The 14,789-nt window shown below is 39.2% G+C and overlaps 2 protein-coding genes across 2 annotated transcripts in view; one reads left to right on the top strand and one right to left on the bottom strand.

The window, feature by feature from the left end:
• The window catches only part of DUSP19 (dual specificity phosphatase 19), a 23,179-nt gene extending 8,794 nt beyond the window's left edge, over positions 1-14,385 (bottom strand). The window contains exon 1 of the mRNA XM_009636554.2: positions 14,309-14,385. Coding sequence (XP_009634849.2) covers positions 14,309-14,385 — 77 coding nt within the window. The remainder of the gene's footprint in view (positions 1-14,308) is intronic.
• A 202-nt stretch (positions 14,386-14,587) lies between these two features.
• Positions 14,588-14,789, top strand: part of NCKAP1 (NCK associated protein 1) — a 61,975-nt gene continuing 61,773 nt past the window's right edge. Inside the window, exon 1 of the mRNA XM_035892036.1 lies at positions 14,588-14,604. Coding sequence (XP_035747929.1) covers positions 14,588-14,604 — 17 coding nt within the window. The remainder of the gene's footprint in view (positions 14,605-14,789) is intronic.

Genomic DNA, 14,789 nt, shown 5'->3' with positions numbered 1-14,789 from the left:
CCTAAAGGGGGCCTATAGGAAAGATGGGGACAATCTTTTTAGTAGGGCCAGCTGTGTCAGGACAAGGGGTAATGGTTTTAAACTAAACCAGGGTAGGTTTAGACTAGATATAAGGAAGGAATTCTTTACAATGAGGGTGGTGAAACACTGGAACAGGTTGCCCAGAGAGGTAGCGGAGGCCCCATCCCTGGAAACATTCAAGGCCAGGTTGGATGGGGCTCTGAGCAACGTGATCTAGTTAGCGGTGTCGCTGCTCACTGCAGGGGGGTTGGACTAGGTGACCTCTAGGGGTCCCTTCCAACCCAAAACATTCTACGATTCTGTAATGTGATGTCTCTGAAAAGATCCTTCTGATAGTTCCCTAGAATGCGGTACAGGACAAAGGCAACTTAGTTCCATGTAAAGAGGTCTACAAATGCCTTGTCAGTTGAAGAAGCAGAGAACAGTGTTAGGAACTGCAAGAGCATAAGTTATTTCTAGGAATGCCAGAGACAATCTTCTGACAGGAACTAGACATAAAGTCAAGTTCATCTGAAAAAGGCGGAATACCCTGTACACTGTCTGGAAAAACAAGAGTCTAAACCAAGAGATAAAATAAAAGACAATGTTTAGGACAGGGAGAGGAAGCGAATAGAGGTCTGGGCTGGATTAGAGATCAGGGTAATGAAGTTGCCAAACAGAAGGCTCCAGGACAGCAATCTCAGCAATCACTTTCTGCAGCAAAAATTAAATTTTAAATACAAGTAGGAGGTTTGGTAACATTCTGCATGGTAGATGTGTATTCAGTAGCCTCTCTGAGAGTGGATTGTGGCTCACAGCAGTTAATTTAAACCAAGAATGATATAGAAGTTGATTCATTCATTTGTATCATTTGTATTGATGTCTAATCAAGAATTTTGATGCAACTGATCAGAAGGCAGCAATGGAGAGATTTACATCTGTGGGTTAAGACAGAAATTGCATATTATTTCATGGCTATTTTTCAAGCTGCATTGGCTTGCTACAGCTGCCCCTGTGAAAGGCCAGGAACAGTAGGGTATCCTGCAAGAATGCGGAGAGCCTCGTGCATCAGGGAATTGACAAGACCTGAGCACAATTTGCTTGCAGTCCACACAGAGAAGCCTGCCATTAGAGTAGCGAGGCTGCAGGATGTGCTTTGTAACCAACTTCTGCCCCTTAGATGTATGGGCCGTGCTCTGTGAGCATTTCCCAGAATAAGCTGTGACAGATCTCTAAGATACTTAGAACTAAACTTAGTACTACAATGATATGTTGTTCCTTAACCTCTGAGGAAGAGTCTGCAATATGTGTGGACACAGGAAGGCAGCTAATTCCAAAGTAATCGATGCATTTTCTGCCAGTAATATTTCTCATTGTTATAACCGCCTTAAACACCAGGGGTCACTACTGGACATAAAATCTGTAGTATTGTTATCGCTCTGAAATCCAAATATTCTGCAGATGTTTATATGCAGAATTAGTATATTAATTAATTAGTGTGTCCATATAATAAGCATTAGATCTACCCTGAAATATTCATAGACACTATTTTTTGTGATGCAGGCATTTACACACTGGTGTCAAGTTGTTCATACTTTCCATTACAAGATAGAAGAGAAGATAATGAGATTAGAGTTTGAAATTTGGATCTCAGTTCACAGATGAACACTCCCTCTTTGTGAGCATAGAAGACTTCTCTAAAGATATGGCAGATGGTGTCTCCACTTCGCTGGTTGAATACGTTTATGGAATTCCTGGATCTTCAGGTTTTGAATAAGCTACCTACCAATGCAAATGCAGCAGAGTTTTAAGTCATTTTTAAGTTCATGGTTCTTCTGTTTTGCCTGTCAAGAAATTCAGCAGAACCTTTTCTAGTGGGTGTAAACCCGGAAATGTGTAACGTAGACACTAATTATTGCAGAAAGCAATCTGTACGCATTCAGAAAGCTCATATGATGATAGGTCATCTCTCTGTTGTATTTGTTTCCTTCTACTATTCATTTTGGTCTAGGTACTGCCTGTACTTATCGATGCCAAAGAGCTAGCTTCTGTCAGAGAAATGATAACCAGACATTCTAGATAGCTGGCTTTGAGAAACCAGCCATGCACTCTGAAGAATGCATGCGTTAGAGGGTTGAACTTGATGATTGTAAAATGCACCAAAAATTGAGTCAATTGCTTACATCAGTAATTTAATTAAAGTGGAGAATCAAACACTAATTACATCACATTTCAAACTGCAATAACCAGATGATTTTGAGGAGTAAGAGAAATGGGGCAAAAATCAAAATATTGTCAGCTAATATCTAACTAGTAATACAAGCCTCTGCTGCAGAGTGTATGTTCATTAGTTGAAAATAACTCTGTGCACCAGTTGGTCACAGGATGACTGTATATTATGAATGTAGTGTGGTGATGAGAAAGACAAGCGTGACTGTAGAATGCATCAGGAGGTACTCAAAACAGAGAAAGGGAAATAATAATGCTGTTGTATAAAGTAAGCCCTTTTTGGAAGTGCATTGTGCTATTTGGGGGTGATTGTATTCAAGGAAGATGATGTCATACTTGAAACAAGTGCCAACAATAGCTTAAAGCTTAAATTGTACTGTATGTGTACTCTTATCAAAGCACTCTGTGGTACTTGGACCCCTTTGGGGCATGCAGCTCCCCTCTGTACTGACTTGAGCAGGAGTAGCCCTCTGGCATAGTAACTATTTCACCACCATTTTGTGCCAACGCACACATAAGCACTTCTGGCAATGACTTGTCTGCCTCATACGCTCCAGAATGGTGTGCCCTGCACAGCGTGGGGGCCCTTACCTGACGCAGAGTCTCAGCTTCAGCTTTGCAAAGTTGTCAAGATAGGATGCCTACTTCTGCTTTCTTTCCTATTTCTGGAGAAGGGAGCAGTTTGGAGGCACAAGCTCAGGATCATTCACACCCTAAGCACAAGGGCAGCATGCTGCATGGGAGGATGGCTGGGGCATGACATGCTAGAGGGGGAAAAAAAGACAGCCCACATTTCCCTTCAGAGGCATTTGCTTTGGCATGTGTCTCTGCTTCATGCTATTCCTCTCATGTAGGGAGGTTTTGGCTGAGAGAGAACCACTTGTTTGTTCTCATCCATTTATTTTCCGTTCTTTTGACTTGTATGGTAGGCATGGACATAATATTCTGGAAGAAAACTAGAGTCCCGTTTCTAGACTCACTAACGTGAGAGTGAGGTTGAGAATAGCTTGTCCTCTTCTCCAGCCTGGTTGTGTACCTTTGTCCCATATCCTGAATGAGGATGCAGATACCATCTCCTTTGTCCAGGCATCTAGTAATATGCCTGGAAAATCTATATTAAGTGGGATCCTGACTGGGAAGCGAAACATATGACCTTAAAAAGCTACTGAAGTGTAGACAAAATTTTGAAATGTCATTTATGGGGAAGAATGAATTTATAACAAGGCCTCTTCTGGAACTGAATATAGTGAGAAGTGAAAAGCCTGCAAGGATTCTCAGTTTTGCATACAGAGATCAATATATTGCTGAGGTGAGCCATATAGGCCTAAGGAACTGTATATTTGCCAATTATTGTAGGTTATTTTTTTTTTTCTTCTGGGGTGTCAGGAAGAAGGGGTGAAGGCAGGGACAGATTGTTAAGTATATGGCATTTTAAAAGTGTTGCCATAGTAATTGGCCCAAATGGGGAAAGTTATAGGAAGCAGGACCATGTTGAAGGCTGTGTACAGAAAGTTATCAAAGCAAAAAGTTGACAGGGCATTCCCGCACCTGTTGCTGCGTTTGCACGCACTGTGACCTGGTTGTTAGTGAGCCCAGCTTCAGTGTAAGGTGTTAGTTTGTTTCCGGATTTCTGTCTCTGCCAGTTTGTAACACACTAGAAGCACCAGACCCTCTTGGCTAAACAATGAGCAGTAACTTGTGTGTGGGAACGGGGTGAGGCCAGAGGCGGTGGGACTTTTTTTGGAATTTTTTTGTGCTTTGGTTCTACATAATTGTGGTGCTCATTTACTGCTGCAGAGGGTTTCCCATTGTAGGTGCTGGTATGTCCTAAGCACATGTTTACATATCCTCTCTTCTTACACCCCTTTAACATACAAATCAAAACATCCATTAAAGTTATGCTTCTAATGTATGCTACATGGTTCTTGGCCAGTTTTCCCTATGTAGTGTTTCTTTCAGGTGAGAGCAGAGGATGCATCTTGGTCAAGCCCGGAAATAGAGCCAGTTCCTCAAGTCTTTGAGTCTGTAGCCTGGGGGACTGAGTTGGTGATCTGACAACGTGCATGCGAAAGCCCAGTCCATGCTGCAAAATACTGTGAACAATCAGAGGCCCAGTGGTTGCTCCTAATAATATTAGTAAGTCTGTGGACCTCCTCCAAACACTACCTTCTATCCCTGGCCCGAAGGGTAGACAGCTGCTCTTTATTTTATCTATTTCAAGCAGCATTGTTTGCTGGTTCCAATAAAGCTAGCCTGAACCAGTGGTGTTTCCAACTGGCTTATCTCCTTGTATTGCTGCAGTGAAATTTCTCCAGAAGCAAAGCCATGCCCATAACTGAAGGCATGGCCCTACAAACACTTATCAGGGCATTCTTGTCTGCTCTCGCCACGCTTTGTGTGCAATCCATGCAAATGAGCAGGCTGATTCACTGATCTAAAGATGTATATTTTTGTAGTGTGTCACGGATTATGCTGAATAATGAGCACTGAGTAATAGGGTAGAATGCAAAACTAAAATTTTTAATAGCTATACGGAATATCCCAGGGGACCTGTTGGTGTGAGGAAGATCTGGCACAACTCATGTCTGTGTTGCATAAGTAGGATCTGAATTCCACTCCCATTTGCACTCAGGTTTCTCATCTCCAGGAGCACTTCGACTTGCTTCAGTGCAGTCCTGTTTATATATATATAAAAAAAAAGTTCATGAAGCTTAATGTAAAACAGAGTATGTCAGCTCAGTAGTAGAGGCACAGGTAAAGTTAATCAGGGAAAGGAATGGTATCTTAAGAGACTACAAAAACATGACCCTTTTTAATAAAAATGTACACATACAAAACACCTTCTGTTTACGCTCGCTGCTCTGCAAAGGAGTGATGGTTAACTATACAGTTAGCACAGACCATCAGTCACCAAGTTCTCCACCATTTGTGTGTTCTTTCATTTTATGAATACCTTCACTTCAGAAAAAAACAACTTAAGAGAAGTTATCTTTGCAGTAAGGCCTGAAAAGAACCTGTAAGGGTCAGGACCTTCAGAAGGAGAAGAGAAAATCTGAGATTTTCAAGAGAAATGATGTTAACATAGGTGAGCTTCTATAATGTTTTGAAGTCCTTTGAAACCTGAAGCATGGTTTTCTTTCTCCATTTTAGGGGAAATTGCATAAATGCAATTAATGTCTCCTAACCTTCCTGTTTCTCTACAGGTTTATTTCAGTGGCCATTCAAAGACATGAGAGCTACTTTAGAACAAAAGTCCCCACAAGTTTCTCTTGCAGCAAGGACCAAGCCTACAGCCTGGCAAGTTAAAATTAAAGAAGGTAAAATCAAAGTTATTTCAGAGTTCTTGTAGCAGCTTATGTGTAGGTTTTGCTTATGTGTAGCTTCCAGAGGCATAATAAAATATGAACGTTACAATTTATACCAGGATGCAGAGCGAGTTTTTCTAGCTTCACAGATTTCAAGAAGGAAACCATTATAGCTTCTAGTCAGGATCATAAACCGAATGCAGTAAGAGAATTATTTTGTAGATTAGCTTAGTCAGATGTGGAAGTAGGACCTATTCTTAGTGTTTACTGTGAAAAGGTGCCTTCTGAAATTAAGGGTTAAGGTGAAGTGGAATATGTATAAGCATAGCATCTCACTTCCTGAAAAAAAAATAAAATAAAAATTGGAGAATGTGGTTCCTTTGCATGCCCTTTTCTTGCCTTAGCATATTGCTAATATTGAATTGTGCTTGTATGCTTGTGTGTGAGAAGAACCCTGCAGGCAGGGAAGGAAAATGAAGCTATCTGTGCCCTATCTCATTCTACGTCTATAGCTTGATCCAGCCAGCCCAGAGCTTCCTAGTAACTTCCATCCCACTAACAAGGAAAGATCTAATTTTCCGTTCCCTCTCAAAGTACGAATATATTCAGGCAGAAGCTGGCCTATGTTATTTCTTCAAATTCCTATGTGCAAGACACAGTTAAGCTAAGCGAGCCTTTGCTACAGAATCCTAAAAGTTTGCATGGGTTCAGAAGGCAATGGACACATTCACAGAAGAGATCAACAGGTATTAAATGCAAGGCAGTGTCTCTGGCTCACAAAGTCCCTGAGCCACAAACTGTTGGAGTCTGGGAGTATATTCTGCAGAAGCAGTGGTACGTGCATAGTCTGTTCTCACATTGTTCCTTAGGGCTCTGTTCTTTGTCCATGGGATAAAGACAGGATACTGAGCTGGATGGGCTTTTGGTCTGACCAAGTTCTTATGTTTTTATTTTCTTTCTGGTCAATTGAATAATAAAAATGAATAAATTTAGCATTATGAAGTTTAAAAATTCCGTAAAATCACATTTTAATTGCATAAAATCCCTGACCCCAGAGGCTATATCTGTGAACTGAAAGAGAATACAAATTGCAGGTGACAGAGTAAAGCCTTACTAGTCAATAGTATTGACGGGATAAAAACTACCATCATAACTAAGTTTGTAATGTGATATTGCATGTGTCAGCAAAGAAAACAATACTGCTGGGATTTATTTTTTCTGTGTGGACTGAGATAGATTCATCTATCAATATTTGGGGGATAGCTAAAAGTATTTGAAAACCAGGGCTTCAGAAACAGGAAGAAAACTGGTAACTTAAAGGAAAGACATTTCTAGAAAAAGAGGTGACATCCTGGAACATATGCATATGCACGCTCAGAAAAAACTAATGATTTTTGGTATACTGCAGAGTCAGAGAATGACCCAGATTGACCTAAACTGTCTCTTAGTGTTTAATATTTTTCTTTTATTCTTCAATAAGCAGACAGACTGAAAGGTCAGATTTTTTTTAACTGTCTTCTCTTTGAGTATTTCAGTAAAGAGAAAGTACAGAGCCATTTTGCTTCAACTCAAAAGTTAGGAGTAACTTTATCTTATTTAATCGTTACTTTTAAAGTAGTCAAAAGCTTTCAATTTCTTTGCTTATTAAAATAATTAATTATTTGATTTTTTTTTAATATGGAATTTATTTTTACATGTAGACCATAAATGAAGTTCAAGATGATGTAGCAATGTTTTCTGATTTACTTTAGAAAAAACAGGTAATTCATTTAGACCTAGACTAATGACAGAAAATTACAAATGGATGTTAATATGAATACATTTGATGTAATTACTACTTTTGATAACATCTTAATTAGGAAGATTTCTTACGTTTGGGACTATCTTGTCAAAACAAGTCATGACCAGTGTTTCCCTTTCTTCCTTTCCCCCAACATGTTTCATCCACGCTTTCAAAATCACCAAAAGCTTACTGAATAACGCTGTTCTTGAATGTGAAAGATTTCTATTCAGGCTTGATTGTCAGCACAAATGTCCTACCAAAAAGTCTGTTTAGTATTTAGAGTACCGGTCAATGACTTTTTGTGAGCAGCACTGGGAGTTCTTGGTCACATTAATTTTAAAACTTCACAATTTTTCATAAAATGGAATAGCTATTTTCTGACCAACCCTAAACACTGAGCTTCATTAATTCAAGCAGATTAAATCTCTGATGCTACTTTGCTAAAGGCACCTCTTGTTACTGGAACATAATTCATCAAGTTGCACAAGTGACTGTTTCTGACATGAGCACTATCTATGAAGGGCAAAGGTTTTCCTGGATTAGAGATAATTATTTTTTGGGAGTAGCACATGCTAGATCATTAACAGTTTCATTATCAACGTCACAGAATATTGCAGGGAAAACAAAACCAAACCCCAGCCTTGGAAGAAATATACAATGAGTTGTACCTATAAGCCAAACTTTTTTCAAACATGTTAAAAGGTATTTAGGTGAATATCATTAAAAAAAAAAAAAGAAAAAGACAAACCACCAACAAACAACCAAAAACCAAACACTACAACAACAACAACAAACCTGAAAATTTTATCACTGAAGAAGAAATGTATGTGAAAAGCCCTGAATGCAGTAGAACTAATCTATCTAAGGAGATCCACTAGAAATAATTGGTATAGATCTTACAATTAAAGATTTTTATCACCTTTTAGACATCATTAAAATTGTGTTTGTATTACTTCACATTCTCCTTTATAACTCTTAAAAGTATTAATTAAACTGAAAAAATATTTTAAAATACACAAAACATTAGTTGTTCAACTAATCTGTACAAGCAAATTCTTTGATATCTACTCCTCCACTTCAGTGAAGGCAGTCATGCAGTGTTTCCCTAGGAACAAATAATTAGGAAGCAAGTACTTTTGAAGTACTTATGCTCCCTTTATTAAAATTACCATACCTGGTTTCCCCATAAGCAAAATTTTCTGTATCGGATTTCAAAGAAGAGCTCAATGAAGTTGGTTATTTGAATGGCAAATGTTAAGAAGCAGAGTCATCCTGTCTGTTTTTTCAAGTGATGTAAATTTGAAGTGATAACCACATACAATTTTTATTGTAGTAATCTTAATAACCGCTGAACTTTAGTTCTGAGCTACAGTTATTTGAAGTATGAGCACTCCTCAGTGTTCACAGCTTTATTATCCTGCTACCCTTCTCCACACATAGGGGTTCACACTGCATGCTGGAGACAGACTTTTGTCATATCTATCACAGTGTTGTTTCCATTTCTGTTGTAAGATGTATATTTCTGTGCTGTGTGAAACAACTGTTACAGTTTTTTATACTCTTGAATGATTCATATTTCTTTGTCAATGCAGGAAACATTGCACATGGAAATGTGGAAGATAACTGTAGTAGTTTTTCAAATATTTTTTTTCCAGTTTGATCGTAGCTCATCGGTGTGGCAATTTGGGTGATGTTTTTGTCATCCTTCTCCACTAGCTTGCTTTTCTCCACGCATTTAATCTATAAAAAGCTGCAGTTGGACTGTTCTGGTGCATTTAAACCTCAAACTTTTAAAGGGAATACTTTAGCTTGATTTTTACTGTAATCATTATTCAAGATCCCCACTCACTGGTAAATGTGATTCCTAGAAACAGTGGGGGGAAACCCCTTCATTCTTTGGGTGTTCCTTGGCTAGAATTTTCCTCCCCTAAATGCAGGGCAAGTTTAAGGCAGAGGGCTTCTTTCTTAGTCTTCACTGGATGGACCATAAAAGCTATTGTATTTAAAGAGGAATGTGCTATTTCCCTGGATTCTCATGAGAGATAGGGAGAGGAAGGGAGGAGACAAAGAAACATCTAATAGGTTTTTTTTGTACATTTATAACTGTAGCCACACATTAGTCCCTGTTGCTACCCCATTTATCTAGGACAGAAGGAGTAGTGTAACGGAGGCTACAGTGTAAAGTAGGTCAGAGCACATGAGCTTGTATGTGCCTGCCAAAGAAGGCTCTGTAGGTAGTGAAAAATGTAGGGCCAACAGAAGCCCCACAATTTTTCTGTGTGCAGGACCACCTTGACAGGTCCTGTTTGACTAGCTGGCATCTGTATTCCAGCATCAACACACAACTTTCTGACCACATCTCTGTTTCAAAGAGGATAGAGATCATGCTTTGCAAACTAATCACTCATGATTTATTCTGGTCAGTGGGCAGTTAGCAAAGGCTAACTCATCTTTATGATAAAGATCTGAAAGCCCATTGGGCATCCTGTCTCTATTTAGTGGTTTCACAGACACCTCAGAAATCGATGTTCTTGACTCTTCAGCCTGTAAGGAAACTGAAAATAAAATGCCCTTTCTGATCTAGGGGGACTCCTAATCCAGTGCCCTTTCTGCTTTCAGTATTTACCAGGATGTTTTTAAAGCTGATGATGTAACCCCTGCCTAGAAACCTAACTTAAGATCTACACCCATATCAGTTCAAGACCTTAATTTAGTTGGATGACTCATTCTGACAGCCCTCCTAAGCTTTGATAGCCAGCGAGAAAATTCTCTAATCCATTTGCTCAATGGTTTCTACAAGAGTTAACTGTAATCCTAACTCTGAAACTATACAATTGGGTCTAACCTACCATCTTGATTCCGCTTCTGTTCTAAAAGTAATCGGTGCTTCAGGCTGAAACAAGCCAAATCTTAGCCCACTGGTACTTTCTAAGCTCAATCTGTTTAGCCATGCTGATAGCTCACACGTAACCAATTTTCCTCCAGCTGTCACAAACTTCCATAGCCACGAGGCTGATGTTTGATTTGCCAGTTAAGCACTACTGGTTAGTCATGAACCTGGGACACACTGAGAAGGCTAGCTCTCAAATGTTGATAACAACCTGCTTCTCCACTGATTAAGGCTCATTTGCATAGTGTCAGACTAGAAGTTCTGGAGCAGGCTCATCATACTCGTCCCTCCAGTATGAGCAGGAGTGCTCATGCATTCTCAAACTGGCAGGCTTCTGCAGCGCATGAGAGAATAGCTGCTGTAATATTCATCTTTTTTTTCAAACTGGCTTTGTGCAACTCTTTCATGTCCTCCCTATCCAATGTTCCTGTTCTTTTCATTTAAGTTCAAAGGCCTAGTATCTCTGAGCAACTGTGGTATGTCATACACAACCTCAGCTAGAAGGACTTAGAGATGTGCACAAAATTGAACAGGGAGCTGGCACATGTATGAGCTTGCATGTTAATGAGAGAATAGATTAAAATAATGCCCAAATATCTTTAAAGAGTGGGGAAAAAAAGAGAACATGTGAAGTTGCAGACATATTGGCTTCATAACAGTTTAAATAATGAAAAAGGTTTGGATTCATCAAGAAAACTGTAGATTAAAATATAATGAATCTGTCAGTTTGGTTTAGTGAGGATGATAGGTCTTTTGAACCTGTTGCTCCTTCAGATAAGATTAAAAGTCTATCTGATAAAGGCAACTGTCTTTGTTCAATGATATTTATTATTTCTGTAGGTGATCTAAAGAATGGTATAGCCTTTTTATGGTAAAGTTTTCAGCCTGTGTGCCTTTACATGCAAGTTTAACAATGTAATAAATATTTATGTATTATTAACAAATAAATACTACAGCATGACCCAAATAATTGGGATTATGATGACAATTTAAAAATTCTGGTATGTTCAAATAACAGTTTGGCTTTGTGTTTTGAATTGTTTCTAGCTGAAAAAGAAATATTGACCAAAACAAATCTGTAAAAATTGCTTCTTGGCTTCTGTTGGCCAGATGGGCAGAAGTCATGTAGTGGACCATGCTAGATCACTCAGGGAGAGCGCAGCTCCTGATAGCTGCCATTTCACTGAAACTTCTGGTCATGGAGTTCTGAGGAATCCCCAAGTCAGAAGAAGTTAAACCAAGGAAAAAAATATAGACAGGAAAGGAAATATGTATATATATAAATACTTCTACAGAAATGTAAGACAGTAGTGTAGCGAAGTCTTAGGTGGCAATACAGTCTACTCTGCAAGAGTAAATTGTCCATTACATGTTTTAAAGTAGCAATGCTAGAAAAGTACACATACTGTTTACATGCTGAGCATCAGGTGGAGTTGATATATATGGAGCTACTTGGTGATGATTCTTTTGAGCTTCTCAAACAGCATTTTCATTACTGTCTGAAAGCCCCATAGTGAATAGCACAATTAAACCCTAAACTGAATAGAAAGTTGACTGTAAAAAGACCAGAGCTATGCTCAAGCCAAATCTAGAGTGCTGTTTGAAACTTGCCCTAAACTCATACTTTTGGAATAAATATAGAAAGTTGTTTAAATGTTAATCACTAGTAAATCATCAAGCAAATAGTAGTTGTGTGTTTTAAAAATAATTGTTAGCCTTATTCTTCCTTTCATTTAATTTCGCCACGCCTGTGAGAGTATGCTGTTGCTGACAAATCTTGTATTTCCACTTTATTGTTAATGCTTTCTGCTAGACTGGTGAACCCAGATTGTACAGTGCAAACATTTTTATAGTCTAATATGCAATAAATCTTCCTGCCAAAACCTATACATATTCATGCAGTTTCTACATAAAGTTGCAGCCAAAGTAGTATGAGAACATGGGCCTTACCTTGCCACCATTGAAAGCGATGACAAAACTGTTGATTTCTTAGTACATGCATTCACATTAACTGAGTTTGATCTCAATGACATCTGCTTTCTGTTATTGTGCTTTCTCCATTCGCATACAGCAAAGATTTCCAAGGGTTTTTTGATGTGGTTTCTATGAAACCTAACTTTTCAGCTATACTGTATCTATCCTAGGTGTGCACACTTTCTCTTTCTAATAAGCAGTAAGTGTTTAAAAGCAAGAGGAAAAAAAATGCATGCTTTGTAGTTCCAAACCTGACACCAGTCCTGACATGCAGATTAGCAAGATGCTGCCAATTATGTGATCAGCATGATCTTGTGCCTGCGTGGGCAGTAACATCTTCTGTCACTGAGTTTTGAACTCGCCTTTCATGTCATTCTCTGAGTTGAGATATGGTACGCCTTCTCTTCCTAATCAGGTCTTGGCACCTCGCTGATATCTTTGCCAAAAAACCCTCATTTTGCGGAGGGTGGTAAGGGACGCTCTCTAACTTGAAACATCCGGTCTACTTTGTTGGGGTCTACTTAAAGAGGAGGTTATTTTTCATTTTAATATATCTGCTTGTGTTTTAGAAGAATATTGTTAGCAGTCTGTGACTAACCACATTACAGTGGTAAGCCAGGTAATCTATTTAGTATTAGGTAGTAAAAACAGTAGCAAAAATTCCTTGTATCGGAAATTCTTGTTTACCGATACTGATCCTTTCCCTATTCTGATATTCAGTATGTTTTCAAGAAATGCAACTAACTCAGCATCATTTGCGTTAAAAAAAAATATGGCAACCAGAGGTGCTCCTTATAATAGGATCTTGTAAACAGCCTCATGAATAGTGTGGGAGTTTAAAAACAGGATGCTCTGCTATTACTACAAAGGAGAAAGAGTCAGTCATTCCTCCCTTCTGTGCCTCTCAGCCTGTTATCTGTGCAGTGTGGAGAGCGTCTGCGATTGCTTTCGTGTTGAAAACTACATTAATAGTTACAGAGAGCTTGAAAGTTCTCCAGCAAGCTCTACAAGTGCAAACTTTATCAAAACCAAGTGACTTTGACTCCGTTGTAATCCATAGTTTTTCTACTAATTCCAGAGGAAGAAAGATTGGGATATTAGATGAGAGATGATCCAATATGATGCACAAAAACTCCCAATGAACTGTCACAATATTTATATCATTCCACTTGCTTGGCTGTATATAAATTACAGATTCTGTGACTGTTAACGTTTGAAACTTCCAGAAGACTCAGTATGGCTGAAATTGAATATGGAATTCAAAATGGGCTGCTCTTTTCTTAGCTCTAGGTGAGAAACAGAAAAATGGCTCTCAGCAATAGTATTTGTTCTAATTTTGCACTGTAACTGCATGGGAAACATCTCTATTACAGCTAGAAATATTATATTTGATGCTTTGAGAAAATTAATAATAGAAGGAAAAAAATGCTTTGTGTAAAAACAATACAATAGATATTATTCATTAAATACCTTTGAATTACATGGCATTTTGTGCTTTATAAATTTAAATACCGATCTGAACGTTTCCGACGTTTTCCATAGACTCCAGTAGTGAAAGGTCAGGTCTAACCTAATTAGTCATTACAACGTTGTTGCTAGGTATTCCCGACTCTTGGACGCAAAGCTGAGGCAGAAAATCATCTGATAAAGGCCACAGAATGAGTCAATAGCAGACTTAAGATCGGAACTCTAAGTTCTGGCTTCCCAGTTTCATTCTGAATCATAAATTAACTTGTAACTCCTGAAGTGAGGAAGGAGGTCAGTAACAATTTAATTACATCTAGGCTTCTCCCATTCATTTCTCTGCTTTCTAAAATCTATTAGTTTAAAATGGCTAAAAGGCTGAGATCGTCTGATTCTAATTTCTAATGCAAAAATGCAAACTGAAAATTAAACAGAAATATTAATATGCAAAAAAGGCACAGATAGTGGTGCCATTACAAAAAAATGAGATTAGAAGGTTAATTCTTAAGCCTATCTCCCATTAACTGGGCTCGGTTAACTCGGACACATCCCAGCTGGCTGTGCCGGCCGCTCAGCAGTGCAGCGGGCTCAGTAACAGGTTGCAGTACGGGATCGCTCTCTCGCGGAAGCCCCTCGTTGACAGTCACTGCATGGAAATCTCACTAGTCCTTAAAAATACATGCTTTTAGTTCCTGTGGCTTCGAGCAGGGATGTGACTCATCTAATTGGCGAAGTGGCATTTCTCCGAGTTTGCTGCATGTCTTGTCTGGAGCAATGGCTCGGGGGAACGGTGAGAGCCTCCTCAGTGGCAGGGGGTGGCTGGCCCCCTCACAGCCCCCACGCCGTGGGTGTCCCTGGATTCCCTCTGCTCCCCGGATCCCATCGCAGGTGGGGTGCTCTGGTGCCGACAGAAGCACACTCAGAAAATTAGGGTCACAGGCGATGATCATTGTGGCGGTGTACGCTGTGCAATGCTCTCCTGAGCTTCAGTTCTTGTTTTCAGTGGGTTAAGTAAAAAAATCGGTGTTTTGTTATGAACCTTGAAGTTTTCCGGGCTGCTCTTCGCGCTTTTGAAGCGCGCCTTGGGACTCTACCCCGTGGCACAGCCTCGCGGCTCTGCTATTAAGAACATCGGCAAAAGAAA

This window comes from Egretta garzetta, unplaced genomic scaffold (assembly GCF_000687185.1).
Source record: "Egretta garzetta isolate BGI_Z169 unplaced genomic scaffold, ASM68718v1 scaffold230, whole genome shotgun sequence".
NCBI lineage: Eukaryota > Metazoa > Chordata > Aves > Pelecaniformes > Ardeidae > Egretta > Egretta garzetta.
Note: the sequence above shows the minus strand (reverse complement) of the source record. Positions and strands in the feature narration are given on the sequence as shown.